We start from the raw sequence: 27,232 nt of genomic DNA on the forward strand, positions 1-27,232 counted from the left end.
CGAAGGTTCCAGCACAACACACACGCTGCACTGCACACAGTCACAACAATGTCATGCATACAGTCAGTCTCTGGCGGCCACGGCACCACGCCAATCTCCCCCATCATTCTCTATAAAGCATACCCGCCCGGCTCGCGGCGGGCATTGTTGTTGTTGTCCGGGGCGCGGGGCGGCTCCTCGTCCCTCATCCACTCCGGCATCGTGTCCTTCTCCGTCGTCTCACGCGCGCGGGCGTGGTCGAACGCCGGCAGCTCGTCGCCGCCGTTGCCGTTCCCACTCGCGGGCGCGCCAGGCGCAAAGGCGTAGCCCTGCGGCCCCGGTGGCGGGCGCACGACCGGGTCCATCTGATAGCTCTGCGCCAGCGCCGCGGTGCGCGCAGCGAACGACGAGCCCTTCTTGAGCTTGCGCGTCTGGTAGAAGAAGTGCACGAAGATGGCCTGCGGTCAGCGACGCAGGCGCAGCACACTCACGGTCCACAGCCCGATGGCCACGCTCGCGATGTAAGTCCAGATCGTGATGCGCCGCCAGCGCGACGCGCAGCTCTCGTCTGGTGGTTAGCTAGGTCAGCGAACCCTACCCACCGTAGAACGTCAGCCCGGCGCCGCCCGCCTGCTCTGTACACGCGGAGATTAACTCGCTCTGGGGGCGTCAGCAGGGCGCGACCAGCAGCAACCCGCCTTGCACACGTAGCGCCGCACAATGTTGAGCACGAGCGTCGCGGTGCCCAGCAGCGCCGCGAGCACCATGAGGGCCGGCATGAACCGCACGCCGGGGTACGAGCGGCCCGTGGCGGCGTGCAGCACGCCGACACACGCGCCGACACAGCACAGCACGAGGCAGATGCCGAAGCCGAGCCACATCGACTTGATCTTTGGGCCGACTGCGGCGCGGTTAGCGATCGCAGCAACCGCCGGCGGCACGTACCATAGTCGTTGCTGCGGTCGAGGAAGGTCGAGATCGCGTACAGCATTGCGCAGACGGCGGCGATGCCCATCCATAAGACGTCGAGCCAGCTGGGCGGCGTGTCAGCGGGGGACCCTCTCTGCGGCGCAGCCGTCGCCTCATCGCCTGGTGTCACACAAAGTCGCAACGCTTCTGGCCTACCCCGCCACCCTGCTGCGCGAGCGACATGTCGTCCGACCACCACGCTGTGTTCGCACAGCGAGCAAGAATCATGCCCCACGCACTCTCTCCCCGACTCCGCGTCGCCACTGCCCACCGGCTCCACCCAACCTCCACCCGACCGCGGCGACACTCACCGTCCATTACGCTGCCAGAACGTCGGCTGCTGCGTGTACTGCACCGGCGGGGGGTACTGCGAGAAACCCCCTTGGGGCGGGTATGCGCCGGGGTGGGGGTAGGCGTTTAGCGGCGGCGGCGGCGGCGGCGCGCCGGGCGGTGGTGGCTGGTACTCTGGGGGCATCAAGTCAGTGGGGTGGACGCGACGGGGAAACAAGAGCAGACTGACGCATTGTTGAGTGATCTGCGCGTTTACGCGTCGCCGCCGGGCTGTGCTGTGCGAGAGCGACGTCGGGTGGGGCTTGCGAAGAGTAGAAGTCCAATGCAGCGAGAGAGAGAGAGCTTGGCAACGGACAGGTGGAGATGCCTGCATCTTATAACCTTGCCGCGCCCATCCCGCTGCCGTTGTTGTGCCAAGCCATGAAACAAGGCACCCCATGACGGCAACAAGCGGCGGCACAACCAACAGAGAGGCATCCATCATTATACATCGTCAATAGGTCGTTACAGTACACCTCGACACTCGTATGCAGAACCAGAACCAGTAGCTAGAACGGCACGCCGCTGACCCGTGGGCGCGGACGAGCAGACTTGCGCTTCGAGCGGCGCGCGTACGCCTCCGAGCCGGCCGTGTGCCGCTTGGACGGGGACGGCAGCGGCAGCGGGGGCAGGATGCTGGCCGGGCGCCAGCGCACGCTCTTGCTCGACTTTGTCGATTTGCTGCCTGCCGACTTGCGGCTGCCCGCGCTCCGCTTGCTGAGGTTACTCAGCCGCTTGAGGCTCAGCCTGGGGAGAGGCGGCTCATCCTGCGCGTCGTGGTACTCGCTCCCGTGGGCCAGCGACGACTTGGCGTCGTGGTACAGCGAGCGGCTCTCGTCGCTGCTCCCTGCGCCGCCCGCCTCGTCCACGCCCTCCCACTCGCCGTCGTCGTCGTTGTTCTCGTGCTCGTGCGCGACAATGTCCACGCCGCCGTACACGCTGTCGAGGCTCATCTTGGCCGCGACGTCGAGCTCGGTCGACAGCTTGCTCTTAAAGTCGACGAGCCCCTTCTCCACGTCCGTGTCGTACGACGGCAGCTGGCTGCTGCGGATGTACGCCGGCGGCCCGCGCGGGCTCGGCGACCCATACGACGGCAGCGTCGACATGGACGTGTCTGCCTCAGCCGCGATGGCGTCGGCCTCGGCGTCGCGCTCCTTCCGGTCGGCATAGCCCGTGTCCTTGGTCTCGAGGACAGCCTGCTCGGGCGTCTTGGTGATGCCCAGCGCGGCGCGCGCAGCAGCGAGCTGGTTGCTCGCGGCGACCGGGTCCACACGGCGGGGGTGCGCGACCTTGTGGCGCAGGCGGAGGGCGGTGCGGCGCGTGAGGGAGAGGTAGGCCGCGAAGAGGGCCTAGGGCGGCGTCAGCGCCAGCCAGAGTCACGAGCCATCGCACGTACATTGCACATGAGGACCAGGAGTGCGGCCGGCACGATCCAGATGCCGTCGATCTCGACGAGGCTGTCGCAGTCCTTGCGGTGCTTGCCGCAGCCGGCGAGGAACGCGCCCTGGCCGCCATAGTGCGCGCCGACGCTCAGCGCGAACAGGAAGCACCCGTACACGGCCACCGCGAGGATCGTGAGCGCCGACACGACGCCGCTGCGCCGCACCAGCGCGAGCACGCCCACGGCGGGGATCCACAGGCCGAGGAACGACGCGAGCGCGAGCACCGTGTTGGTGCCGAGGGCCGAGGACGAGGCTGGAGGTCAGCGCGGCGGGGCGGGGGAGGCTCGGCCAGACTCGGACTCACCTCGCGCCGTGTGTGCGCGCGACGCGGCGAGCCCGCCCGTCACGATGTCCATGAGCACGCAGAGCGCGGTGAGGATGCCCACTGCGATGCTGGCGGCGTCAGCGGCTGTCTCTGTTCGTCATCACGCACCGCTCGCCTAGTGGCTTTGGTGGTCTGGTCATGCTGTCGTGTCGCGTATGGATGGTTCAACAACACCAACACGCCGCCGAGGCCGCATGTTATTGTTATTGTTGTGTATGCTCGCGGACATCGAGCCAATCTCGGCCGCCAAGCGACAACCGACCGGCACGGCACGGCGGCCCTGCCAGCCGCCAACACCTGTCTGTCGTCGCAAAGCAAGGTCGACTTGTCGCCGAGGCACCGCCACGCAAGGTGTCGTCGGTTTGTCCCCAGGCACGGGGGGAGTCGACGACAACTACGGCTTTCGGATGCTGTTTGGGACGTTGTTTGGGTATCGTGTTTAGGATCTGGTGCATACCGCTGCTGGTGCGCAAGATCTGCCGACGAGGGGGGGATGCATACGCTACTGATTGGCGCGTATGATACGTGCTCGTGCTATGCAGCGGCCATGGCCTCGCCCTGCCCCTGCCTGCCCAGGGCGGCCGCCGTGCGCTGCGCGTTCATCGCGACCCACGGCTGCGGGTCGGTCGTCGCGCGGCCGCTTGACACAAAGTAGGCCGCGACGCCGGCCTGGCGGGCCATGTCAGCGAGTCCTCTGGGCCTCTGTTTCAGTCTGACGCGCGACAACGTACCGCTGCGACACAGGCGACAACCGACCCGCACCACTGCACGACGGTACCCCGTCGCCAGTCGGCGCTGCACGCCGTCGCATCGTACGTGGGGTCTGGAGTCGGTCAGTCAGTCAGTCGTCATGTGCCTTCCTTGCAGTGCCCACTCTTGTGGATGCACCATGCCTCAATGGATGTCTGGGGTCAGTCGCGCCCCTGGGGACACTCACCTTCCCGGCGTAGCGCATGGCGACATTCCATACCGCCACTCCCAGCGGTAGGAGCAGCGACGCGACGAGCGCAGTCGGCACGCATCCCCAGCGCTGGTGGGTGTCAGTTGTGCCAGCAACAAGCGACAGACATACCTTCTGTGCGTGGATGAGAGCATAGACCGCGGGAACGGCACACAGGAACCACGCAACACAGAGCGCGATGGACGCGGCCTTGCCACCCGAGTGCGGGGGATAGTCTGGTATCATCAGCTCGCGCTATCCACCCGACGCACAGATGTTCAGTCCCGTCTCCACTGCGGTCTGGATACCCCAGCTTATGCTCAGCCCGAGGAGCACCGAGCCCGCGATGGCGCCGAGCACACCGCGTGCGGTTGGCGGGCCGCTGCGCCACTTGCTGGGCAAGGCAGGCGCGCTCTCTCGCGCTTGCAGCGGCATGGTGAGGGATGTGAGTTGAGCGTCAGCGGCGATGCATACAACCACCGCCTTTTATCAGTGTGCTTCTCGAGATGCAGACACATGACCCGACGTCATGTCGGCTGCGCCGGTTGTACACCGAGATCTCTTCATAGCCTTGCATATGCACGTCCCCCGCTTAACACACATGCTCAATCTTCTGCCCCGAGCTCTTCTTCGGGCCGAGGTCGCGCGCCACGAGGCGAGTAAACGACTCGATCATGAGCGTGAACAGCGAGCGGGAGAGCGCAGCGTCCCACCGGCCCTTGGACGCCTCGTCGCGGATAAACGCGTGCTGCGCCTGGACCTCGACGAACTGAGCAGGTGTCAGCGAGCTCGTCCCCCAGTGGCAACGCCACACAGCTCGCTACTTACCGAGAAAGTCGCTCCTGCATCGTCAAGCGTCTCGCGGATAAGCGTCCGTCCGGCGCGGTCGACGTGCGTGTCCTGCTGGGTCAGCAGCCTTGATGTCACGCCACCCACCTGCTTGCCGAAGATAAGGACCACCTCACCCTTGCCCGTCAGGTCACCCTTCTTGACCCTGATGAGCGTGTCGTCCGACTTGCCCTTGCCAAGCGTGGCCGAGTGAACGCTGCGGTGTGAGCTGGAACCTGATCCGACTTGCAGCTCACTCGGTGGCAAAGTAGCAGAATGTGCTCAGGACGCGGGGGTCGAAGGCCGCCTGGGGTTAGTAGGTGGTCGAATGACGGGGAACCTACGCGGAGAGCCTGTGATGGGGTTAGCAGCCACAGAGACCTATGCACCCACCAAGTGGCCGCCGAGACACATGCCGGTCGCGGCGATACGGCCATTGCAGCTGGGGAGGGAAGACAGGAAGTCGATGGAGAGAGTCGCGTCCTGACGTCAGCTCTCGTGCAAGGTCCCAAGCTAACCTCGTCGTACGCCTCGACAGTCTTCTCAATCTATGCACGTCAGCTTGGCCGCTCCCCGCTCAGCTCGCCCACCTTGTACTTGTTGCCGCGGTCGGTACCCTCCGTGTCGTAGGGGATAGCTTCGGGTCCCTCGAACTCGTGAAAGCTCGAGGGGAGAGCGACGACGTAACCCTCCGAAGCGATGTTTCCAGCGAACCGCTCAACGGGCCCAGTGACCTGGTAGATCTCGGAGAAGACCACACCTGGGGCATTAGCGCCGAGCGGAGGAAGGGAGACGTACAGCCGGGGAACTTGGCCTCGGGGTAGCCTGGGACGTTGGGCTCGATGATGAAGATCCTGATGGTGCCCGCGCGGCCGTTGGCCTTGGTTGGGATGTCGTGGTACGAGGTCTTGATAAGCATGGTGTGTGGTGGGTTTGTGACAAGAAGATGTGAAGCAGCAGATGGATGTCGATGCCAGTGATGCCAGTGACGTACCTCCACTTGCCAACTGCCGCCCAGGCACCGCCGGCTCTGGTCGGTGCCACTTGCCGGGGAAATGGACGCTATCGCCGCGAGTGCCACCTGGAGTCGGTCAGTTACCGAGTGCGTCGAGGACAAGCACCTGCCTGGACGCTGCCAAGTCGACCCTCGAGCACCATCAACATCCACAGCTTGCATCATCACATCGCACACATCGCATCAGATACCCACACACATACCCACAATGTCAGGCTTCTTCGGCTTTGACACGGCATTACCTGACCGCGGCAAAGCACCCCAGCAGCCAGGCGGCTTCCAGGGCTTTGCTCAGCCCGGCGACGACTTCACCGGTCTCGGTGGCGCCGGCGCAGGCGAGGAGGAGGACCTGGCCGTCTACCAGTGGGGTGAGGGTGCCGGTGGCCTCCTCGAGACGGGCGACGACTTCAACGACGAGACGTTCGGCGACGCTGGCGGCTTTGGTGAGCTGGAGCCACAATGTGGCGCGAGGTCGCGAAGCAACAACGAGCTGACACGTGCAGACGGCGACTTCCAGTTCTCATCACAGCCCCAGCAACAGTCGAGCAAGCCCCGTGTTGCGTCGACCAGGTCGCACTTTGGCCCCAAGGCCCATGTCGACCTGTTTGCAGCGACCGAGGATGACTTTTACAGCTCGCGCCCAACGCCCAAGAGTGAGCTCGTCGGATCCGGAAGGCGACTGACCCCACAGAGTCGAACAAGCCCAGCAAGAAGCAGCAGCAGCGCCAGCCCGAGCCTGAGCCGCTTTGGGCCAAGGCTTCGCCTGCGAACGCATGGGGTGCTGCTCCCGCTGGCAAGACACATGCCCAGTCCGGATCCATCTCGCGTGCTGCCCCTCCCCCTCAGCAGATCCTGTCGATCGACGAGATCGAGGCTGAGATGAGCCGCACGAGCATCGACCAGCCGCGCGCTCCCCAGAGCCAGCAGGTCCTTTCGCTCGAGGAGATTGAGAGCCAGCTGGTCGGTGGCGCCCCTCAGCAGCAGCAGGCCCAACAGCAGCAGCACCACCACCAGCAGCCACCCCAGCACCAGCAGGCATGGCAGCACCCTCAGCAGCACCAGCAGCCTCCTGCTGGCCCAACACCCCCGCCGCAGGGAGCACAGATCACTCCCCCGCCTGCCGGTCTCCCCGACTCGGGTTACGCCCGTGGCCAGGCCCTTCTTGACAGCATGTTCCCCGACCTTGGCTCGGCGGCGCCAGCCCAGCAACAGCAGCACCAGCAGCAGCAGCACTTCCAGGGCCCTCCCCCCGACCAGCGCCAGCCTTCGCCCGAGGAGCTCGCTCGCATGGAGGCACTGCACCATCGCATCTCGGCCAAGATCGAGGCCATGTCCAAGCACAACAACCTCATGGGCAACTCGGACAAGGACTTTATCACCCGTATTCAGCTGTCGCAGCTCGCGTCGTCGGACCCCTACTCGTCCGACTTCTACGCCCAGGTCTACTCGGCGCTCGTGCGCCGCCGTGAGGCTGCCGATGGCCACGGCCCTGCGCCGACAGTCGTCCAGGTCGCCCCAGGAATGGGCTTTGGTGTGGGCGGTGCCGCCGGCAACCGTTTCGGCAAGATGGGCACGTCGACGATGCAACGCCTCAACACGCAGGTCAAGAAGCTCGTCTCGACCACGGCCAAGCGCCAGGCGAACATGTCCAATGACGCTCTCCAGGGCGCCCTCGGCCGTGTCCCCCGCCGCGGAGCTACCCAGGCTGCTCCCCGCCCAGTGCTCGCCGTCCCTCAGGCCCACCGTCCAGAGCACCGTCCGGTCAACGTCCTCAACCAGTCGACGGGCATCACCCGCCCTGCGCTTACGCGCAAGCAGGTCATGTTCGCGCTGGAGGAGCTCTACGACGACGTGCTCGAGCTCGAGCAGATGCGCCGCGACGCCCCGCCCCCGACCGACGTCCCCCGCGTCGAGGCGTGGAACGCTGCTTGCTCTGCCAAGGTCGAGGGCCTGTGGAAGAAGCTCATGGTTATGGAGCCCCTGACGATCAGCAACCCCCACCCGTTCATCTCGCTCATCAACCCGCTCAAGGGCCAGCGCCTCTTCCCCCGTCTCCTGCGTCACCTGCCCCAGCAGCAGGCGCTCACTCTCCTCACGCTTCTCATCGCCACCTACCCCCAGCTCAACGTTGTCGCCCGCGCGCCCCCACCGCCGGTTGCCGACTCGTCGCTGCTCACCAAGGCCGACAGGCTGGACCGCGCGCAGCGCGAAGCCGAGACCGACTCGTTCCTGCACAACATCATCCCCGGCGTTGACATGCTCATCAACCAGTGCAACCTTGGCCTCGTCTCGGGTCTCCTTGGCATTGTCGCGCAGCGCATGGAGGTGTGGAAGGTCGCGTCGACGCGTCCCGGTGTGGCACTGTTCACCGCCTTACTCTCCCGCGCGCAGACCCTCGTCCGTGCGCCGCAGCCCGACCCGAACCATCCCGATCAGCCTGCGCCAGTGGACCCGGCCGAGGTCGACCAGTGGAACAAGACGTTTGCCTACCTGCTCCACCTCGTCATGCCCCACCTGCCCGAGCTCTTCCCGTCGTCGCAGGCACAAAAGTTTGCGTTTGGTCCTGGCGCGTACCTCCTCGGTGGAGACGCTGCCGGCGCGAAGCAGTTCAACGAGAAGGAGGGCATGGAGATGGAGCGCCGCGAGGCCGAGACATGGGCGTTCGCCGCTGCTCTCGCCGTCAACGCGCCCGAGGGCGAGCAGACCAACCTTGTCGCCGCGCTGCGCGAGAAGATCTTGCATACGGTGCAGGCCGCGCGTGACCCGCACACGCCACGGGCACGGGCCGAGCTCAAGCTCCGCAACGTGAACATGTTCCTGCACGGCCTTGGCCTCGACGCGTCGATGATTGAGTAAGGGTGTGTCTGTGTAGTAGTAGTAGTATCAGTCCGAATCTAGTGTCGTATTTTTTAGACACAGCAGCGGCGCGGGAGGCGCGCGCGCGCGCAGAGCGAGAAGATCCAGCAGATATCCATTGTTATCCATTGATGCACACTAGCATGTGGAGTGAATGGTGGGAGAATGGGAGCAGCGGCGGCTCATGAGTGTTCTACGTGCTAAGGAGGATAATATACAGGGCGGCGTGGTGCGTGAGCCGGGTATTAACGGCGGTTGTTGTTGTCGTACTGGGGCGGGCCGTCGGCGAAGGGGTTCTCAGCCTGGTGGGCGGGGCTGAGGAGGTGGTCGCCCTTCTTTGTGTCGGGGTCGGCGAAGGGGTCAGCCTGGCGGGGTGGCTGCGCGCCGTCGTCGTAGGCGGTATCGTAGCGCTCGGAGCGGGTGATCTCGACCGAGTTGAAGCCGCGGTTCGCGGCGGGGTTGAGGCCGCGCTCTGCGCCGAACGGCGCGAGGCGGAACGCCTCGTCGGCATCAGTGGCGCCGGTCACGAAGCTGCGCGTGTTGGACGTGCGGTCGGCCGCGAAGAGGTAGAACGCGCAGTACGCCGCAAACAACAACACGATCACGCTGCCGACCCACGCGCCGGCGTTCCACCTGCCCCAGGACGTCTCGCACTCGGCCGCCATGTGCGAGTTGAGCGAGCCGGGGGGGTACGTCTCGCGACAGAGGCGCAGGAGCTCGTTGATGCCCGCGTACCGGCGCACAATGTTGAACGTGAATGCGGCCACGCCGGAAAAGGCCGCGATGAACGCCAGCAAGCGAAGCTTGAGGTTCAGGCGCGTGCCCCGCGCGTGGATGAAGACGGCGACGGCGGACAGCGCGGTCGTGTACATGAATGCTGCGGTCAGGCCCGTGAAGACGCGGTACTTGAGCTGCTCGTTGGCGTTGCGCGAGGTCCAGACTAGAGAGCGGGCGAGCGCGTCAGCGCGAGCTCGCGGGGGTGAAGGGGGGGAAGGCGGCGCCGCATGCAGCCTCGGGCACGGCATGCCCCCGCCCCTCGGCTACTCACACTTCTTGCTCCGCACCGCCTCAACGGTGAAGACGACGCCAAACGCGCCGCACACGAGCGTCGCGATGGCCGACACGAGCAGGGTCGTGTTGCTGTAGCACAGTGGTCAGTCACGCGCACGCCGCACGCCACCACACCCCCTCAACCCACCGGTTCATCCACGCCGGCGTCTGCTGCGGGCCCATGCTGAAGTTGAACGGTTGTTTCGCCATGTTGCTTGCTTGTGCGTGATGGAGGAAGGAGGAGCGGAAGTTGCAACGTTGACACGACAAAACGGCGCCTGTGGCCGTGGCGTCGCACAACAACACCGCACCGCCTGCCGCCGCAAAGCGGTGATCGCGGGCAGCGCGGGGGCAAAGTCGCAACCACCACCCCAGGCGACCACCCCAGAGCCCCAGACCGACGCCACCACGCCTGCTGGCGGGGAGCTGAAACGCGGGCGTCCTGAAGCCTGAAGGCACCACTGCACCACGCAGAGTGGCTCCGTGGCAGCGTTCTATGGCAATGATAGCATGAGTACAGGTCTACGTATCTAACAACAGGCATCTCAGACTCGTCACGGCCGCTCGTAACAGGCACTTATGGCCTCCTCAACAATCCCGCTCCTCGCACCTCCTCGCACCCCGCTAGTGCCGGTCGGCACTGTCCCAGCCAAGAAACTCCTCACGAAGACGGAATCCGACACGCTGGAAGTACTCTTCCTCTACGCGTGCGCCAAACGCTGCGCCGAGCGGGTTCACCCCGCTGCGCTGCTGCCAGTGCTCGTGTTCTGGGCAAACTACACTCGTCAGCCCCAACTCAGTCGGCGGCATGGTCTACTCACGTGCGCCTCGCACAGGGGGGAATCCCTGGCCAAACCTCATATCCTCGAGAATGTCGCCAAACTGCGCTTGGTCTGGACGTCAGCTCACGCCACAAACACCCCACTCACGTTGCCCGTCAGATGTGTAGCTGTGCAAGTTGCCGCACTTGGCGTCCCCTGGCTCGAGCAGCTCGTCTGGCCCAGAGTCTTCCTCGTTGGCAAGGAATGCGTGTCTCAGAGCCGCCGAGGCGGTAAGTCGCGTCGTCGAGTCAAGACGCAGCAGGCGCGAACACAGGTCAAGTGCCTGGTCGATCGCCGTGATGTGCTCCATCGCCTCTTCTGCCGTCGGGTTGGACTGGTGCGGAGTATACAGGTGGGGGTTGAGGCGAAGGATGAGCGCCGACAGCGAGTCGGGCGCCGCGTCGACGCTCGGGACATTGGTCATGATTGTTCGGTCTGTGAGAGTCAGCATCGAGCAAACACACACCACCAGGCATTCTGCGCCACTCACTATGCAGCAACGCACACCGCTCCATCGCGCTGCGCCCAAACAACGCAGCAATCTCCATCAGCGCCTCTATGTCGTCGGTCGAGTTGAACACTGGGAACTTGTGCGACAGGAGCGACAGCAGAATGACACCAGCCGACCACACATCGATCGCCACAGTCTGGTTGGGACACTTGAGGAGCACCTCTGGTGCACGGAAGCCTCGTGTCCCGGCACGGTTCGTCTTGATCGACGGCCGGGCATCCTCCTGCCGGAAGCCTATCCGTCCCTCGCCGGCTTTGGCGCGTTTTCTGGCATCGTACACGGCCTGCTCGACGGTCGGCGTGTCGTTCGTCTTTGTTCTCGTGCCGTGCAGCGACGCGCGGGTCGCCGGCTCGTGCTGGCACGTCGGGCGCCGTGGCGGCGTGTATCGCTCCGCCAGACCAAAGTCGACCAGCACGCCGTGTCCGCTCTCGTAGTCGAACAGAAAGTTGGCCGGCTTGACGTCGCGGTGCACGATACCCCTCGCGTGGATATCCTTGAGCGACCGCATCAAACACGTCATGTACTGCCGCATCTTGGGCGGGTCCATGTACCGGTAGAAGTAGCGAAAGTCGTCGCACGCGTGGTAGGGCAGCACAATGACAATCTGGTCCTCGTCGCGGAATGCGCTGATGAGCGGCGAGACATTGCGGCACCCGCGGAGGTTCTCGAGGATATGCAGTTCGTTCTCCACCCGGGCCGGGGACGACGTCACGAGAATCTTCTTGAGCGCGACGCGGGTCGTAATGGACGCCTTGTCGCCAACCTCGACGTCTGGCTCGCACGTCCAGTACGTGTTGCTGTGCATGTCGTGCAGCGAGTCTTCGGCGAGGTACACGCTCGAGAAGGTGCCCTCGCCGAGCCGGTCAATGGCGCGGTACCGCGCCTGGTCGTATGCGCCGTTCCACATGCCCTTGATGGCGTACAGCTCCTGAATATCGCGCTTGATCGACGTGCGCTCCAGCCATGGGCGGTGTTCCATGTCGTACTCGTCCGAGTCGCCCGAGTGGTAGCTTAATGGCTCCTCGTAGTCGTCCTCGCTCTCCTCTTCGACCTGGAACATCTGGTCGTGGTGCTCGAGCACGCGAGTCATCTGGTCGGGGGCAGGATCGTTGGGTGCGGCTGGCTCAAAGTCGGCCTCGGCGTCGGCAGGCTCGTTGCTCTCCTCTAGCCAGTCGTCCATGTCGACATTGTCGTCTGCTGGCGTTTCCGTGGCGTTGTCCGAGCCGGCTTCAGCCGTGGGCTCCACGGCGCCAGGGGCGATGCCAACCTTCTCGTCGTCAATGTAGTAGAACATGCTGCCCGAGTAGTCGCCGCCGTCGTCGTCACCCTCTTGTGTCTCGTCGCCTTCTGGCCCCGTGGTCGTGGCCATGGTCGAGCGGGAGCGCGACCGAGAATCCCGGCTTCCCTCGATCTCGGCGCGCACCTGTTCTGAGAAGAGAACCGAGTCGCGCTCGCCCGTCTCGCTTGTCGAAGTGTTGGTCTCGGCTGCTGGGGTGGCAGCGTCGGCGTCTGGGTCTCCCATGAGGACGTCGGCGTGCCCCATCATGTGTGTTGGTTGATTGTCGGTCACCAAAGTTGATGGAGTGGGTGTTTACGTGAATGGGCGGGAAGGCAGGCGCGTGGGTGTTGCGGCACTGTCCGTTGGCTGGCTGGACGTGACGCGAGCTGTGTGTTGTTTTGTTAATGAATCAAGTTTTTGCATTACAACTGTTTCATCAAATTGATTACAATTTGATGTTTGGTGACCGATCGACCAAACATTGGTTGACGACTGGAGATCATCACATCTCCGCCTCACGTGGTGTCCATGCCACTATGCTTCCGCGATCAGCAAGCGGGCAAACGCCACTGGTGTGACCATACGACCACCATTCAGCCCCCCTTGTGCTTTGTGGCCAAGACCCGCATTGGCGGACCCGCGGCTTTGTAAAGGTCCAATGCATCCCTTAGCCCTTGACCCTTATGTTGCTTTGCTAATGGCGACGCACGCGAGCATTACCCCTCTCTCTCGCATCGTCGCATTTGACCGGATCTTGAGCGCAATGCACGTTGCAACATGCGGTTGACCGGTGCCGGTCGCCGGGGGACCATACGGAACATGCAGCTTTTAGCGAGCACCAAAGACGTGCTCCTGGCTGGTGCGGTCACTCCATCTGACGCGCGCCACTCAGCAGCCGACCAGCCCATACCAAGACAATCCCATCGCCCCCCCCCCCACCCCGACACCCTCGGCCAGCCGATACACTCGGAAAACCTGCATACATCTCTCTTCTGCTCTATATCCCAACCCCACACTCTCACCACCCACCTTGCACAATGGCCTCGACCCACCACTGGAACGGCGTGCTCGACTCGGCGCTCGACGCCGTCGGAGAGACCCCCCTCATCCGTCTCGACCGCATCCGTGACGCCGAGGGCCTCAAGTGCAACCTCCGTAAGTTTGCCATGATACGGTCCCCGCCGAGCAGCACTAACCGTTCCAGTCGGCAAGGCCGAGTTCTTCTCGGTCGGCGGCAGTGTCAAGGACCGCATCGCAAAGGTAGGCCGGCGGTGCCAAGCCACATTCTAACCCTCAGCGCATGCTCGAGCAGGCCGAGAAGAATGGCATCCTCATTCCCGGCCAGAGCGTGGTTATTGAGCCGACTAGTAGGTGGACACGGCGACACACCGCCGAGAAGCTTGTCACTAACCCTCTGCCCAGGCGGCAACACTGGTACGGCGTCGGGATCCAACTCCCCGCTGTTCTCACGGGGATCCAACTCCTCGCTAACGCCGTAAACAGGTATCGGACTTGCCCTCGCCTGCGCCATCAAGGGCTACAAGTGGGTAGCTCGCGCCCCGAAGGTGGGCTAACGCCGTGCAGGTGCATCATTACGCTTCCGGCCAAGATGTCGCTCGAGAAGGAGGTGCTCCTCCGCTCGCTCGGCGCCGAGGTCGTCCGCACCCCGTATGTCTGAAGGTGTTGTAGCCCCGCACTCGTACTGACCAGCGCGCAGGACGGAGGCTGCGTGGGTATTACTAACTGACATGACTACACGGGCGCATTGCTAACCTGTACAGTCATGACAGCCCCGACTCCCTCATTGGTAAGTTGTTGACGCGCGATGGCGACATGATTGGCGTCGACGCCCAACCAGCGGACAGTCCGCTGGTGCGAACCAACGCCGAGCCCGTCCAATACGCCCTGATTCGCGACTGACAATCCAGGCGTGGCCGAGCGTCTCAAGGAGCAGATCCCCGGCGGTGTGATCCTCGACCAGTACTCGAACCCCAACAACCCGCTCGCCCACTACTACACGACGTACGGCGAGATTGCTGTGAGTGGTTGAAGCGGTGTGCAAAGCCGAAAACCGGCGTGGCGTCAGAAGTTCGGCCAGTCATGACGCTGACAGTGACCAGTACGCGCTCAAGACGTCCAACCTCCGCCGCAAGAGCATCTCGGCCCTGATCGCCGGCGCCGGTACGGGCGGCACCATCACTGGCCTTGCCCGTGCCGTCCGCGACTCGGAGAAGGACGGAGCAGCTCGCGCCACCATCGTCGCTGTTGACCCCGTTGGATCCATCCTCGGTGGCGGCGACGTCGGCATGTACCAGGTCGAGGGTATCGGCTACGACTTCTTCCCCGCCGTGCTTGACCCCAAGCCCCCTCTTATTGACGAGTGGATCAAGACGAACGACGATGAGGCGTTCGCTGCGTGCAAGAGGATCATGTGAGTGGGCGACAGCGGGCGCAGCGAGTTCGACCCTGCTGCCCACCGTCGGCTACTAGCCTTCGTACCCCTGCAAAGTGCTCTTACTGACAACCGCAGCCGCCAGGAGGGTCTCGCTGTCGGTGGCTCGTCGGGATCGGCCCTCGCCGGTGCCCTCAAGTTCCTCAAGTCGGAGGAGGGCAAGGCTATCGCCGAGGACCCCACTGCCAACGTCGTCGTCGTCTTCCCCGATGGCGTGAGGAACTACATGTCCAAGGAGTGGTTCCTCAAGCAGGAGGAGGGCAGCCGTGACGCCGAGCTGCACGACACGATCCGCGGCATCATTGGCCGTGACCTCGACGACCCGTACCTCAAGAAGAAGGCGGCTGCCGACGCCAAGGCGAACGGCGCCTCGGACTCGGCCAAGCCGAACGGCGTGCATGCGACTGCGGCTTAAGTCGGTCTCGCCGACGCACCGCGGCCTATCGCACGCTGCATCAACTGCTGCGTGAGGGAGACTGACACGATGTGATAATAGGACTCGCTCGTGTAGAGAGCACCCATGTTGTTGTGATTACTATATGACTATGCATTGGAATCGTTGCATGCGGGGTGGGCTGATGACGGCTGACAGGCGGGCTGGCTGACCTGGCTGACCACTGATGGGAGTGGCGCCGCGCCGTCTTCCTCGTCTCCGTCTTCTTCCTCATCACAACACACCCAGCATCAACAGCTCAACCAACATCTTCCACCATCAGTGACACCATCACCCCCAGACCACCTCTCCGACCATAAAAGCTCATCTCACAACGATGGTCTCGACGTCTTCATCAACCACAACGTATCGCAAGAGCCTGCTCCACCTCGGGCGTACACGGCCACCCACCCGCCTTCCCCAGAACACAAGCATGTTCGAAGCCGCGCACAGCACGCACCCGCCGCCCTCGCGCCCAGCAGCCGACACGCCGGCAGCATGCGGTAGCACAGTCCCATGGCCCATCAACCCCCCCGTCGAGGCAGGTAGTCCGGCCCACCTACGCGCAGCATGCTCAAGTCTCCTCTCCGCAGATCGAAGACGCAGCCTGGGTCGCCTGGCACAAGGCGCACACCGCACACCTCAAGGCCAGGGCGCGCAAGGAGGCGGTGTACGCCGAGATTGAGGCGCTCGCCGCCGCCGCAGCGCGCCGCAAGACCGACGGCGTGCCGGGGTACCTGGTCGTGCTGTACGACGTTGCGTGTCTCGAGCTGGACGACGCGCGCGTGCAGCAGGCGGCGCGCTTTGGCGCGTGGCTGCGCTCTCGAGGAGAGCGGACGGTGCCGTCTGCTGGCGTTGAGCTTGGCGAGCTCGAGCTGTTCCCCGGCGTGCTGGGCTGTGGCGATGTGTAGCGCTCACGCTTGGGCTGGCGATCTGATGTATGTACGAGTTCGTTGTGCTGGGGGAAGACAGGCGCGTGGGTGCTGGCGCACGGGCCGCTGGCTGCCTTTCTTGTCTTCCTCGCCTTCCTCGGTTTGGTCCTACAGATCTTTACTCACTCTACATCTTCTCTTCTCTTCTCTTTCTCTCTCATCACAACTCACCTTCCCTCCATTACGATCACCACTCAGCAACCCATTCGAACCCAAAGCGACACACAGCATCACCCAATGCCGTGCAATCACAAGACTGCGAACAAGATCAAGAGGGTGCGCACCTTTTCCTTCTCGGAGGATGAGGGCGACTACGTGATCACCGTAACCAAGAAGCCCAAGACCGAGACGAATGTAGGTCCCCCATACATTACCCAAGCCTCAGCTTACCCACTCGCAGGGCAAGTGGGGCGACGTCTGGGCGAAGTGGGCCAAGGCTAGTGAGGCCCGCCACAAGGCCGAGGTGGCCCTCTCGGCCGCCCAGCGCCTCAAGGAGTGGGCTGAGGCTCACTGCGAGAAGGAGGGTGAAGCGCTTCGCATCGCCCGCAGCGAAGCAAATGCCTCTCGCGGGACGAAGCGCTCCAAGGCCGTCACCGACCTCGACAAGGCTCTTGAGCGCTGGGAGGCGGCAACCGCTATCCGCGACGAGGCCGTGGCCCGTGTCACCGAGGCGCATCAAGTTGTCGAGTGTGTTCGTTCGGGAGAGACTTGGGAGGCCAAGCACTGTCTCAGCAAGTACTCTTACGACGTTAATCACGGCACCAGGCGCGACGAGGACAACCGCAAGGCTTCGGGGGGCGACAACCTCGATGCCCTCCTCGACGTTGATTCTGTCGAGTTTAGCGACGGCTTCAAGGCGACCCTTCGTCGCTTGCTCACCGCGGTCGAAAACAACCCCATCCACTACACGCCCCCTCCCCTTCCCTCTGATGGCTCCCTTTCGCCACTGTAGTAAGTGGTCATAGACATTAATTAGACAGTTGGATCGTCGCTGACCCAGATAGCATTCCTTTCGACTATGATGAGTAGTTGCCCGGCCAAATGGCCATGTTTTCAGCGTGTTCGACTCCAGTAGTTCTCAGATTCGTCGAGCATGCATGTATGTACCCGTGTCAAGCCTTATCGTTATCCTGCACGGAATTGTGAGCCAGCTGGTGGCAAGTGGCACCCTGAGCACAGACCACCAGTGCCCCCGTCGCTCTTTTCCTCGACCGCTATCCCACCAACCTGAGTATTCCTCATCACCACCCATCTTCTCACTCATCTTCACTCGCCCATCACCTCTCTCCGCATCACTCATCAACAACTCGATACCCATCTTGACTGTCCAACCCGCGCCACCCACCCTCACTACACCTTACCACGCAATGTCCCTGAACGAGAACACCGGCAAGAAGCGCCGCGCCACCTCCGAGGTCGAGGGCGACGCGACTCCCCCCACGAAGAAGGCTAGGTCCGACGATGAGTGCAGCGTACGTTATGGTGGTTCTTCTCGGCAGCCCTTTCACTCACCCTGTGTCACAGGAGACGACCTCCTCTTCGGAGGAGAGTGAAGACGCAGATGCCATTGACGAGATATTCGACTTGGTGTGCCGAGCCACTTCCCTCTGGGAAGAGTGGAGGGCACGAGCGACAGACAGAAACAGGGCTGAGACGAGGCGTAGTGCCTCGGTTCAGCTCCTGGGGCTCGCTAGTACCCATTGCGAGGACACGAGATTGGCTCTGCTCCAGGCGGTCTCGGCCAGCGATAACACTCTCGAGAGAGTCGTCACCGTCCACGACGCCATGGGACGCTGGCGTGAGGCGCTTAGTATCAAGATCCAAGCAGAAATTGTCCGGCTCTCGGACTACGCGGCTTACAACAAGGCCGAAGAGGCAGCTGACAAGGCCTCCAGAGCCTGCGTTGAGTGGTTTTGCGCCGATGGGGTCCGCCGTGGCGACGGCTACTTTGCAGCGGCCCGCTTCAGCGACCTCTTCGAGGACATGTTCCCCGATAGCGGCACTTGGGGCGAGGAGTTCAAGGCCGTCCTCAAGCGTCTCGCTGACGCCACTCACCGTGACGCGGTCCCGAAGTGACTGAACCGTGAGTTCATGTGGCACCAGAAAGGGCAGCGATAGTGACACATCAGCTCTCCTCTCCGCCTCGATAGGGCTATGTTGTCCGTGAACTGAAGTAGTGGCGTGGTTGAGCAGTTGTCCCAGGTTCAGTATAGCAGAGGCAGCGAGACCCCAGTATTCCATGTATGTATTCGTGTCAGTACCGCGGCGTAGAGCCTCGTTGTTCCTCACGTCAGCTGGTGAGAGTGACGAACAGCCCACGGACTTTCTACCCCCTCATCCACGTCAACCGTGGCTTCCTCGTCTTCCTCGCGTTTCTCAGCCAGACAATGACCGAATAAATCCCCCTTTCTCCCATTAATTCTGTTCTTCTCCTCTCCATCACCCACCACCTCTTCTGGTCCAGTCTGCTGGCCCTCGCTACCTTCCTTGTCCCCCAAACCCCCCAACCCCTTGCCCCAGCCATGACCATCGACAATAACAAGCGTCCCCTCGATGAGGATGAGCCAGCCCAGGTAGCTGGCCCCGTGAAGAAGCCCAAGACCGACGACGAGGGCGAGGAAGGCGAGGTCGAAGCGACTAATGTCGCTGAGCTCGGGGAGGGGTGGGAGGAGTCGACTGAGGAGACGGACGACGAGGACGACGAGTCGACTGAGGTGACGGACGAGGACGACGAGTCGACTGAGGTGACGGACGACGAGGACGACGAGGGCTACGAGAACCACGAAGATGATTACGAGGAGTCGATCGCAGAGTCAAAGAACGATGATGACAGCGACTCGGAGGTGGACGAGTACGACACGACCGACGATGTGGACGTAAGTCTTGGCCGCCCTGTACCACAAGTGTTCCAACTCACGCCGCTTTGCAGGACCTTGACCTCGCCCCCCAGACCACGGACCCTTGGATGCAATGGGCTTCTGCCCTGGAGGCCTGTAACAAGGCTAGGTGGGCTAAGGCCTGGGCATACCAGCTCAAGGAGACGGCTGTTTCCCACAACAACACGACGACCGTCACCATCACCGCGGAACTTCGAACGTGGCGCGAGCCTCGGGACATCATGCACACCGCCGTCGCCCATTTCCACCACTGCTGCGCGGCGTACGACCATTACAAGGCCATCGAGAAGGCAGAGGAGCAAGCCTACCTCAAGAGCATCGGCATTAGCAACGGAGTCCACTCCACCCCGTGGACCTGGGTCCATGTGGCCCCGACCAACGTGTCCGACTTCGACTTCGACGCCAGCAAGTACCCTGGCTCAAGTGACGAGTTCAAGACCCTCCTCCGCCGCCTGTCCGCTTCAATCAAGGGCAAGGTGGCTACCGGTGCCTAAGAGTCGGTGAGTGGAATGAGCACGAACGGGTGACTGCAGTAATCACACGCTTACATCAGTCACTCCAGCCAGCGACATCGACGCCAAAATCGAGTTATCAAGTCCGCAGCGAATCGAGTAGCGAGGTGTATGAGAAGTGAGGCGGTCCAGTGGCGAAGTGTCTCAGCGAGTTCAATGTGTCCTTCAGTACAAAGTGTATGCAGCACCTGCTTAGTTACTTTGGTGCGGCGTCGGCCTTGTCACAAAAGTCAGCCGCGTCTCCGAGGCCGAGTGGGGCGTAGGATCGGCGCGCCGCCCACTGTACTCAAAGTCAGCTGGCGAGAGTCACAAGCTGGTGCACGGGCCGCTACGCCCTCGTCCCGTCAGCTATGCCTTCCTCGCCTTCCTTGCCTTCCTCGTCTTCCTCTCCTCCCCTCACCCAGTCACCCAGTCAACCAGTCTATACAAACCCTCCCCCCATCTATCTTCTCTTTCCTTCTCTCCATCCCCCATCAACCCACCTCACTTAGTCGAACATTCTTCCACCCACTCGCCACTCCCACATCCTTTTGTCCTCTGGCCCCGTCCCATTCACTGCCACCGCCATGCCCATCAACGACAACAAGCGCCCCCTTGCCGACGACAAGCCCGGTGATGAGAACACACCCCCGAAGAAGGCCAAGAAGGACGACAAGGTGATCGTAGTTCCGACACGGACGTAAGTCCCCTTTCGTTTACTGTACGCCACCAAATAACTGACCACGCCAGGACGAGGGCCTCCATACCCAGCTCACCGGCCCTTGGGAGAAATGGGAGAAGGCCTGCGCCGCCCGCTATACCGCTGAGGCTACCATGCACGCTGCTTGGAGTCTCAAGATGTACGCAGAACGCCATTACAATGACTGCGCCACACTGTTCCAGAAGGCCGGCTCTTTGAAGAAGGACGCCACTAGCCCTTTCGAGTCAATCGCCATCCTCAGTGAAGCCCTTCAAATCTCGCAAGAGGCCGCTTCGATCAAGGACCAATCAGACGTCTACTGGAGGAAGCAAGTTGATGCGATGCCGGAAGCCGAACAGCACGAGGATAACATGCTCGAAGCCTGCATGGGCAAGTGGCCCATCGAGAGTACATCCGCAGCCGCCGGGGCTGAGGATGTGGCGCCTGCTCGGCCCCCACATGGCGTTAACTTTACGTGGACCGCATTCGACGACGACTTCAAGGCCATCCACAGGCGCCTGATGACTTCAATCGATCGCGCCAATCGCGTCCGTGGCGTCCGCCGATGAAATCTGTGAGTGGCATTGTACTGCTCGCTGGGGTGCTGACGAGCAGATGACAACGCCACCGAGCTCGAGACGGGCAAGTTCATCCCACCCCGCGCAGTTCGAACAGTCATGTGCATTAGTAGTGAAGTTTAGTAGTGAAGTGGTCTGGTGGAGAAGCGTTTCAGCATGTTCAATGTGTCAAGTACAAACGTATGCAGCAGCAGTGTATGTAGTGAAAACCGCTGTCAGCTTCGTCCGAGTCAACCGCGTCGCGTGAGTGGATTGGGGCGCAAGATCGCCGCCCAACAATCAGTCCTCCTTCCCTCCAACAATCAGTCCTCCTTCCCTCCAACAATCAGTCTTCCTTCCCTCCTCAATCCCCTCACGCGAGTGCGAGTGCGAGCACACTCGTCTCATCCCAAATACTCTTAAGCGCGCCCTCTCACTTTCACCACTTCCAATCCTCCATCCCATCATGGCAAAGCGTAAGCACGCCGCCGCCCCCGAGGCAGCCCCCACCCACGCCATACTAGACAAGGAAGCAAAGAAGGTGCGTCGTGTATGCGTCGCACCAGCTGACCAGCAGTCGAGACCCGAGCCCACCCAGGCCCTATCCGAGGCAGTCGCCGCCGAGGACACGGCCTACGCCGCCCTCGAAGCGGCGCAGGGCGTGCGTGACCACGCTGCGGCGACCCACAAGACCGCCGAGGGCACGCACACCGCGGCCGAGGCACACGCGCGTAGCATGTCGCTTGCGCTCCACGCCGCAACCCGCAACATGTACGACGTGGCGGCTGCGGCCCGTGTCGCCGCCGACGGCGACGACGAGGAGGCGCACGAAGACGCTGTGGCGGCGCACGCCGACGCCATGGAGCGTTGGTTCGACGCCTTCAGCGCCGCGCAGGACACGGCCGCCGTGCTCGTGCGTCTGCAGGCGGTCCTCGACGCGGCAGCCGCCGAGGCGGAGGCTACCGAGCAGACGTACCGCGCTGCGGTGTGCGCTCGTCTCCAGTCCGCGAGCGCCAAGGACGAGGCGGAGTTCAACGCCGACTCCGGTGCGGAGATGGACGCCGAGGAGGACGCCGAGGAAGACGGCGAGGAGGATGTCGAGAGCGAGGATGGCATCGAGGTCGACGCCAACGAGCATACCAAGGACTACGCCGATGACCACAGCAACCACCACAGCGACCACCTCCCCGACGACCACGTCGACATCGACGCTGAGAACGACGCCGAGGAGGTTGGCGAGGGCGAGGGCCATGGCGACGCCAATGACCACGCCGGCGACCATGCCCACGCCGACGTCGACGTCGACCACAACGCCGAGGACGGCGGCGACACGACCGAGGTCGACGACCGCGTCCAGACGGGGTCGAGAGTCGCCTGGAGCTCCCGCGATATTGGCGCCGAGGAGGCTGCGGCGAGCGTTGTCGGCATCAAGCCGGCCACGGCGGATGAGGTGACGGCTGCGCACGAGTCGACTCCGACGCGCGAGACGGCAACGGACGACGCCACGACGCCTCGAAAGGCCGCCAAGACCGTCATCCAGGGCGTGGCGACGGACGACGTCACGACGGCTGGCGAGGCGGCGATGGACGAGAAGACGGCGACGAAAGCCGCGACGCCAACGGGCGAGACGACGACCACGGACAAGACGTCGGCCAACAGCACCCCGAGCGCCAAGGAGAAGACCCGTTCCGACGACGCCAGCGGCAAGAAGGACAAGAAGGCCGATAGTAAGAAGGACAAGCGTTCCTCGAAGAAGAGGGCCTCGGACGACGAGGACACGTCGTCCAAGAAGAAGAAGAAGACGGGCCACAAGGACAAGGGGGCCAAGAAGGACAAGGGGGGCAAGGAGGACAAGGCGGTCGCGGCGGACACCCCAGGGTCAAAGGCCGGCAAGTCGAAGCGCCGTGGCCGCGGCCAGAAGAGCCAGGCCAAGGCACGAGAGTGAGCTGGGCCCCAAGTATAATGATGCATAGGTGGTGGTGGCGGTGCGGTGGTGCTGGGGAAGGGCTGGACCGAGCGAGGTTGGGTCTCCACTTCAAGGCTACAATGTCAGGGTGCTGGCCGTCAGTGCTGACGCGCGCGAGAACCCACCTCAGCCCCGCGATCTTCGTGAGCCGGCGCACCGAGTCTTCGAGCGACCCGCTAGCATCGAGCTCCACAGCGCGGACGTTGTGCGTCTCAGGAGGCCGCGCAAGGGTAACATGGAGCATGGTCTCGAGCACGGCCACGTCTGTGAGCTTGCTCTTATCCCCCCTACGCCGTTCCTCGCTGGCCACACGCGCGCGCAGCACGTCAGGAGGCGCGACGGCGTTGACCCACAGCAGGGGAATATCAGCCCCCGCGATGGCGACATAATCCGCCATGATGCCGCTCCCGACGTCGTCGTCGCTCAGGCAGGCGGTGAGCAGCGCGCTCGAGCCAGCGAGCAGGCGCTCTCGCAGCGCGTCAAAGATAGGCGCGGCGACCGCACGCCGCAGGGCGTAGTGCGCCGCCCCCCTCTCTGGGATGACTGCGACCACCGGGTCGATGAGCAGGTGGTTGTCGAGCAGGATGGCGCCGCTCTCGGCCGCGAGGGCGCGCCCGAGCGTCAGCTTGCCTGCGGCCGGGAGGCCGTTGAGGACGATCAGCTTGCCGGGGCGTGGTGGGGGCGTCATTGTGCTGGGAGGTAAGAGGAGTGAGTGCATCAGAAGGAGCGCAAGAGTTTTGTTGTTGTTGCGTGCTGTCGAGTCGATCGATCGCCGAGTCACATTGTCAACGGCCCCACGCGGCGGCGCAGGGACACCGCCGATGCCGGCGGCTGCGGGCCGCTCGCCCCTCGCCAGGTGGCGCTGTGGCAGAGATCAGCACAAGCACGAACCACAGCACTATAACGACAAGACTGACTGGCCGTACTGGCCTGCATATATGAGCGCCGCAGCGAACGCAAGCCTAACCAAGGCTGCGCGACGTGTCCGACCCGGACATGAACTGCGCCTTGCAGCACCCCCTTCTTTCCGCGCGATGACATCACACCCGCCTCGCCTGGCTGCCGGCAGCCGACCCAACAAGTCTGGAATCGTCTCCCACGCACTCCTCCAGCCATCCGGCGCGGGTCGTCCGTCATTGGTCGTGCGTGGTCGTGCCTGCGACGACTGGCGACATTAGGTGGGAGTGAGGTTGCGCAACGTCTGGCATCTCACACACTCTCACTCACGACCGACCACTGCATCGACCCCGCGCGCATCAACCAACACCACCAACACCACAACATGCTCCTCACCCGCCTCGCCCCCCTCCCGCGCGCCGCGCGCCCCCTGACCCGCACGCTGGCCAGCACCCCCATCATCCGCAAGAAGCCCGCCTTCGACGCCGACAAGGTCTCCTTCACGGACCGCGACCCCGCCCTCCGGGACGCCGAGTTTGGCGGCGTCACCCCCGGCGTGACTGGTGCCGCGCTCGCCGGCGCCGAGGCCTCCGCATTCGAGGACGACAGCGGCGCCTTCACGCCCATCGTCAACGACCCGCGCGGCGCGGCCGAGTCGGCCGCCGGCGCCAAGAACGTCTCGGCTGCCGACCAGAGCGGCATCAAGCCCGCCAAGTTTGACGCCGACAAGGTGTCCTTCACGCCCTCGGACGCGCCGCTGCGCGACGCCGAGTTTGCTGGTGTCACGCCCGGCGTCACTGGCGCGGCGCTTGCCGGCGCCGAGGCTGAGGCTTTTGAGGAGGAGAAGTAGGAAGATGGATTCATGATGGCTTGAGAGGGCTCGTGCGTGCGCTGGGGATGGTCTGGTTATGGGCACTGAGCTCGGCACGACTGATGGCGAGCAAGGCTAACCTTAGTGACAGCAGCCCTACCCTCGCAGCCTTACCCTCATAGATGTGACATCACTGCCTTCTCCGATCCGCCCGACTCCGGCACCCCCCACCCTCTCTATCATATCTTGCATGGTATAGTGTATGTCACAAGGCATCAAGCCGTTTCGATATCGTCGATGTCGTCTTCGTCGTTGCTTCCTCACGGGCCGCTTCCTCGCCCACTCACTCCGCTCCCCGCTCCCCGCTCGCTCTGCCCGCTCTGCACGCACCTCGCAGCTCGCCTACTCGGCATACCCAATCTCCACCGCCTCCTCCATCTCGCGCTCAATCTCGCTTGATTCGACCGACGCGACGCTCTCCGTCTCATCGTCCTCGCTGCTCTTCCACAACCCGTGCCAGACATGCTCGTCAATCTTCTCGCCGCGGCCCTCGCGCTTGGCGCGCGACCACATGCCGATCTTGGGGTCGGTGATGAAGCGGTACGTGACGTACGGCCACGACTTGTGCTGGGGCAGCGTGTCGTAGTACTCTGGTGCGAGGGCGCGGAGCGCCGGCAGCCGCGTCCAGGGCACCGAGGGGAAGTCGTGGTGCTCGTTGTGGTAGCCGACGTTGTAGCACAGGATGTTGAGCCAGCCATAGTACGACGTCGTCTCCTGCGCCAGGCTCTGCACGCTGCCCGGCTCGACGTCGTTCATGAGGTAGTGCTCGGCGATAAAGTGCGCCGCGCACGGGTGCAGCGAGCCGGCGAAGAAGGACGACAGCAGGAGGTAGACGAGAGGACGCCAGCCGAAGAAGTGGACGAGGAGGGCGTCAAACGTCAGCACGGCGACGAGGTTGATGCCGTGCCAGATTGTCGGCTTCTGGCTGCGGATGAAGCCGGGGCGGAGGGCATAGAAGAGGAGCTGGAACGTGCTGTGGGGTGTTAGCAGGTGGGCTTGGTGTCGACAAAGTGGCCGATAGATAGGCACGTCGAGGCGAGCGGGCCGGGCCGGATGGCCACGTCGCCACAATCATATCTCGGCCGGCCGCGAGGGTACGCGGCCACTCGGCATGTCGCCACTCGGCGTCGCCGACATTGCCAGTGGGCCTCGTCTTCGCCACTCGCCTCCGCCTCGCCCTCGCCACCCGCACCCCTCACTCACGCGAAGAACGTCTTGCCAGCGACATTGTTCAGGACGACCGCCTCGATGCGGCTCGGCAGATCGGTGTCGATGCCGTCCTCGCCGAGGTACTTGTGGTGCTCGACATGGTATCCCTTGAACGCCATGGCATACGGCACGCCAATGACAAAGTTGGCGACGATCGCGAGGGCCTTGTTGGCCCGGATGCTCTTGAACGCGAGGTTGTGCGTGATCTCGTGGATCGCGAGGAACATGTTCTGGTTGCTCGTCCCGCCGATAACGTACGCGGTGAGCAGGGTACGCCACGAGAGCGGGTGGTACGCGCGCAGCGTGAGCGCGAGGTAGAGCTGCACGCCGAGCACGAGGGCCACGAGCGGGGCAGTGTACGGCGTCGGGCCCATGAGCTTGCGGACCTGCGCGCGAATGTTAGCGAGTGCGCGCAGCAACCAACGCGCGGCACGGGGCGCCGCGGCCAGCGACCTCCGGTACCACCGCGCGCCACTCACCTCGGGGTGCGCCTTGAGAATCGCCATGCGGCGACTACGGTGCGGCTCCTCGGTGTACATCCACACAAAGTCGTCTTCGCCCTTTGTCTTGGCGGCCTTTCCCGCGTCGGCGCGGCGCGCGTCCTCGCCGTCCTCGTCCGCGTCGTCGTCGGACGCCGAGGCCTGCGAGAGCGTCTTGCCCTCGTCGCTCGGGGTCACAGGGGACGCGGATACGGGGTGGGGCGCGAACGCCGACGTGCGGGCCGAAGAGGACGCTGAGCCTGGCGCGAGGCGCGGTGCGGGCGCGCGTTTGACCGACATGATGTGTGTGGTGGTGTGTGTGTGATGCGGTGTGTGTGAACGGCCTCTTGGTTCGTTTTGCGGGCTATGTACGCTGTGTGCGTGCTGCCCGGTGGCGAGTGTCTGTCGTCGTTGTCGTCGTGGTCGCTTTGGACAGACTGAGAGAGTCGGCGCTGGCAAAGGTCGAACACGTACGATGCGAAATCTCGACTTTGGCTGTTCGCAGTGCACGCGCGACGCAATCCACGACGAATCCAACTTCCTGTTGCGTGGCAGTCACGTGGCGCCGATGAGACGGGTCAAGACGGGCCACTATAGTGCCAAGCAGCAGCACAAGCGAGTTGGTCGCCGCTCGACGCCTACCACCCCTCTAGACCCGGAACAGCAACAATGAGGTATGCGCAACAAACGCGTGGAGACAAAGCAAACTCTTTCCGACAAGACGACGCCGAGCAAGCCCAGTGTCCATCCATGCAGGCAGCAGAGATGCGCGCTCGGGGCGCTGGCCGTCGGCGCCTGTAGTGGTGATCCGAGGACGCGCTCCCCCTCGCACTGGTGCCTTGCCTCCTCCCCTTTCTCGTAACCATCTATAGCTTGTCAATAGCCACCAGATCCCTTCAAAGTGTTGAACAATGTCTAAGAGGAAACTGGGCTTGCCGCAGCCCCGAGGGGCATTAGCCCTCGTGGCTCATTCCCCACAATATCCCTGCTAACGCCTTGGATC

The 27,232-nt window shown here is 63.5% G+C and overlaps 16 protein-coding genes across 16 annotated transcripts; 8 read left to right on the plus strand and 8 right to left on the minus strand.

The window, feature by feature from the left end:
* Positions 1–110: 110 nt before the first annotated feature.
* Positions 111–1,557, minus strand: LOC62_02G002892 (uncharacterized protein; the record flags this gene model as incomplete). Its single annotated transcript, XM_062769416.1, has 7 exons — positions 1,469–1,557; positions 1,260–1,413; positions 925–1,013; positions 699–880; positions 582–639; positions 471–547; positions 111–437 (listed from the first exon to the last, which is right to left on the minus strand). Exons 1-7 carry the CDS (start codon positions 1,470–1,472, stop codon positions 111–113), a joined length of 891 nt encoding a protein of 296 aa, XP_062625400.1. The 5' UTR covers positions 1,473–1,557.
* Positions 1,558–1,787: 230 nt separating this feature from the next.
* Positions 1,788–3,185, minus strand: LOC62_02G002893 (uncharacterized protein; the record flags this gene model as incomplete). The annotated part of the gene is made up of 4 exons (XM_062769417.1): positions 1,788–2,627; positions 2,675–2,973; positions 3,025–3,113; positions 3,154–3,185. 4 exons carry the CDS (start codon positions 3,183–3,185, stop codon positions 1,788–1,790), a joined length of 1,260 nt encoding a protein of 419 aa, XP_062625401.1.
* Positions 3,186–3,579: 394 nt separating this feature from the next.
* On the minus strand, positions 3,580–4,420 carry LOC62_02G002894 (uncharacterized protein; the record flags this gene model as incomplete). Its single annotated transcript, XM_062769418.1, has 6 exons — positions 3,580–3,714; positions 3,777–3,868; positions 3,920–3,950; positions 3,983–4,075; positions 4,118–4,221; positions 4,258–4,420. 6 exons carry the CDS (start codon positions 4,418–4,420, stop codon positions 3,580–3,582), a joined length of 618 nt encoding a protein of 205 aa, XP_062625402.1.
* A 124-nt stretch (positions 4,421–4,544) lies between these two features.
* On the minus strand, positions 4,545–5,751 carry YDL086W (Putative carboxymethylenebutenolidase). The gene is made up of 9 exons (XM_062769419.1): positions 5,612–5,751; positions 5,404–5,573; positions 5,332–5,361; positions 5,207–5,296; positions 5,158–5,166; positions 5,071–5,120; positions 4,922–5,030; positions 4,814–4,885; positions 4,545–4,754 (listed from the first exon to the last, which is right to left on the minus strand). The coding sequence occupies exons 1-9, from the start codon at positions 5,730–5,732 to the stop codon at positions 4,578–4,580; spliced, it is 828 nt and encodes a 275-aa protein (XP_062625403.1). The 5' UTR covers positions 5,733–5,751; the 3' UTR covers positions 4,545–4,577.
* Positions 5,752–5,975: 224 nt separating this feature from the next.
* On the plus strand, positions 5,976–8,684 carry SPBC19G7.10c (DNA topoisomerase 2-associated protein pat1; the record flags this gene model as incomplete). The annotated part of the gene is made up of 3 exons (XM_062769420.1): positions 5,976–6,271; positions 6,332–6,481; positions 6,520–8,684. Exons 1-3 carry the CDS (start codon positions 6,037–6,039, stop codon positions 8,682–8,684), a joined length of 2,550 nt encoding a protein of 849 aa, XP_062625404.1. The 5' UTR covers positions 5,976–6,036.
* LOC62_02G002897 (uncharacterized protein) lies at positions 6,823–9,985 on the minus strand. Its single transcript, XM_062769421.1, has 3 exons — positions 9,883–9,985; positions 9,733–9,824; positions 6,823–9,624 (listed from the first exon to the last, which is right to left on the minus strand). The coding sequence occupies exons 1-3, from the start codon at positions 9,942–9,944 to the stop codon at positions 8,930–8,932; spliced, it is 849 nt and encodes a 282-aa protein (XP_062625405.1). The 5' UTR covers positions 9,945–9,985; the 3' UTR covers positions 6,823–8,929.
* A 258-nt stretch (positions 9,986–10,243) lies between these two features.
* Positions 10,244–12,612, minus strand: hsk1 (Cell cycle serine/threonine-protein kinase hsk1; the record flags this gene model as incomplete). The annotated part of the gene is made up of 4 exons (XM_062769422.1): positions 10,244–10,510; positions 10,556–10,627; positions 10,664–10,990; positions 11,046–12,612. 4 exons carry the CDS (start codon positions 12,610–12,612, stop codon positions 10,359–10,361), a joined length of 2,118 nt encoding a protein of 705 aa, XP_062625406.1. The 3' UTR covers positions 10,244–10,358.
* A 589-nt stretch (positions 12,613–13,201) lies between these two features.
* Cbs (Cystathionine beta-synthase) lies at positions 13,202–15,363 on the plus strand. The gene is made up of 11 exons (XM_062769423.1): positions 13,202–13,500; positions 13,550–13,605; positions 13,643–13,712; positions 13,768–13,779; positions 13,849–13,888; positions 13,930–14,013; positions 14,063–14,074; positions 14,127–14,152; positions 14,274–14,383; positions 14,466–14,776; positions 14,876–15,363. Exons 1-11 carry the CDS (start codon positions 13,383–13,385, stop codon positions 15,210–15,212), a joined length of 1,176 nt encoding a protein of 391 aa, XP_062625407.1. The 5' UTR covers positions 13,202–13,382; the 3' UTR covers positions 15,213–15,363.
* A 300-nt stretch (positions 15,364–15,663) lies between these two features.
* Positions 15,664–16,141, plus strand: LOC62_02G002900 (uncharacterized protein; the record flags this gene model as incomplete). The annotated part of the gene is made up of 2 exons (XM_062769424.1): positions 15,664–15,775; positions 15,837–16,141. The coding sequence occupies 2 exons, from the start codon at positions 15,664–15,666 to the stop codon at positions 16,139–16,141; spliced, it is 417 nt and encodes a 138-aa protein (XP_062625408.1).
* Positions 16,142–17,529: 1,388 nt separating this feature from the next.
* Positions 17,530–18,238, plus strand: LOC62_02G002901 (uncharacterized protein; the record flags this gene model as incomplete). Its single annotated transcript, XM_062769425.1, has 2 exons — positions 17,530–17,634; positions 17,687–18,238. 2 exons carry the CDS (start codon positions 17,530–17,532, stop codon positions 18,236–18,238), a joined length of 657 nt encoding a protein of 218 aa, XP_062625409.1.
* Positions 18,239–18,684: 446 nt separating this feature from the next.
* LOC62_02G002902 (uncharacterized protein) lies at positions 18,685–19,553 on the plus strand (the record flags this gene model as incomplete). Its single annotated transcript, XM_062769426.1, has 2 exons — positions 18,685–19,038; positions 19,092–19,553. 2 exons carry the CDS (start codon positions 18,685–18,687, stop codon positions 19,551–19,553), a joined length of 816 nt encoding a protein of 271 aa, XP_062625410.1.
* Positions 19,554–20,137: 584 nt separating this feature from the next.
* Positions 20,138–20,819, plus strand: LOC62_02G002903 (uncharacterized protein; the record flags this gene model as incomplete). The annotated part of the gene is made up of 2 exons (XM_062769427.1): positions 20,138–20,227; positions 20,301–20,819. 2 exons carry the CDS (start codon positions 20,138–20,140, stop codon positions 20,817–20,819), a joined length of 609 nt encoding a protein of 202 aa, XP_062625411.1.
* A 454-nt stretch (positions 20,820–21,273) lies between these two features.
* LOC62_02G002904 (uncharacterized protein) lies at positions 21,274–22,752 on the plus strand (the record flags this gene model as incomplete). The annotated part of the gene is made up of 1 exon (XM_062769428.1): positions 21,274–22,752. The coding sequence occupies one exon, from the start codon at positions 21,274–21,276 to the stop codon at positions 22,750–22,752; it is 1,479 nt and encodes a 492-aa protein (XP_062625412.1).
* Positions 22,753–22,785: 33 nt separating this feature from the next.
* On the minus strand, positions 22,786–23,461 carry LOC62_02G002905 (uncharacterized protein; the record flags this gene model as incomplete). Its single annotated transcript, XM_062769429.1, has 2 exons — positions 22,786–22,864; positions 22,899–23,461. 2 exons carry the CDS (start codon positions 23,459–23,461, stop codon positions 22,849–22,851), a joined length of 579 nt encoding a protein of 192 aa, XP_062625413.1. The 3' UTR covers positions 22,786–22,848.
* A 594-nt stretch (positions 23,462–24,055) lies between these two features.
* Positions 24,056–24,520, plus strand: LOC62_02G002906 (uncharacterized protein; the record flags this gene model as incomplete). The annotated part of the gene is made up of 1 exon (XM_062769430.1): positions 24,056–24,520. The coding sequence occupies one exon, from the start codon at positions 24,056–24,058 to the stop codon at positions 24,518–24,520; it is 465 nt and encodes a 154-aa protein (XP_062625414.1).
* A 194-nt stretch (positions 24,521–24,714) lies between these two features.
* dsd1 (Sphingolipid delta(4)-desaturase) lies at positions 24,715–26,760 on the minus strand. Its single transcript, XM_062769431.1, has 3 exons — positions 26,230–26,760; positions 25,745–26,136; positions 24,715–25,514 (listed from the first exon to the last, which is right to left on the minus strand). Exons 1-3 carry the CDS (start codon positions 26,527–26,529, stop codon positions 24,884–24,886), a joined length of 1,323 nt encoding a protein of 440 aa, XP_062625415.1. The 5' UTR covers positions 26,530–26,760; the 3' UTR covers positions 24,715–24,883.
* Between the last annotated feature and the right edge of the window lie 472 nt (positions 26,761–27,232).

Source organism: Vanrija pseudolonga, chromosome 2 (assembly GCF_020906515.1).
Source record: "Vanrija pseudolonga chromosome 2, complete sequence".
Classification (NCBI taxonomy): Eukaryota; Fungi; Basidiomycota; class Tremellomycetes; order Trichosporonales; family Trichosporonaceae; genus Vanrija; species Vanrija pseudolonga.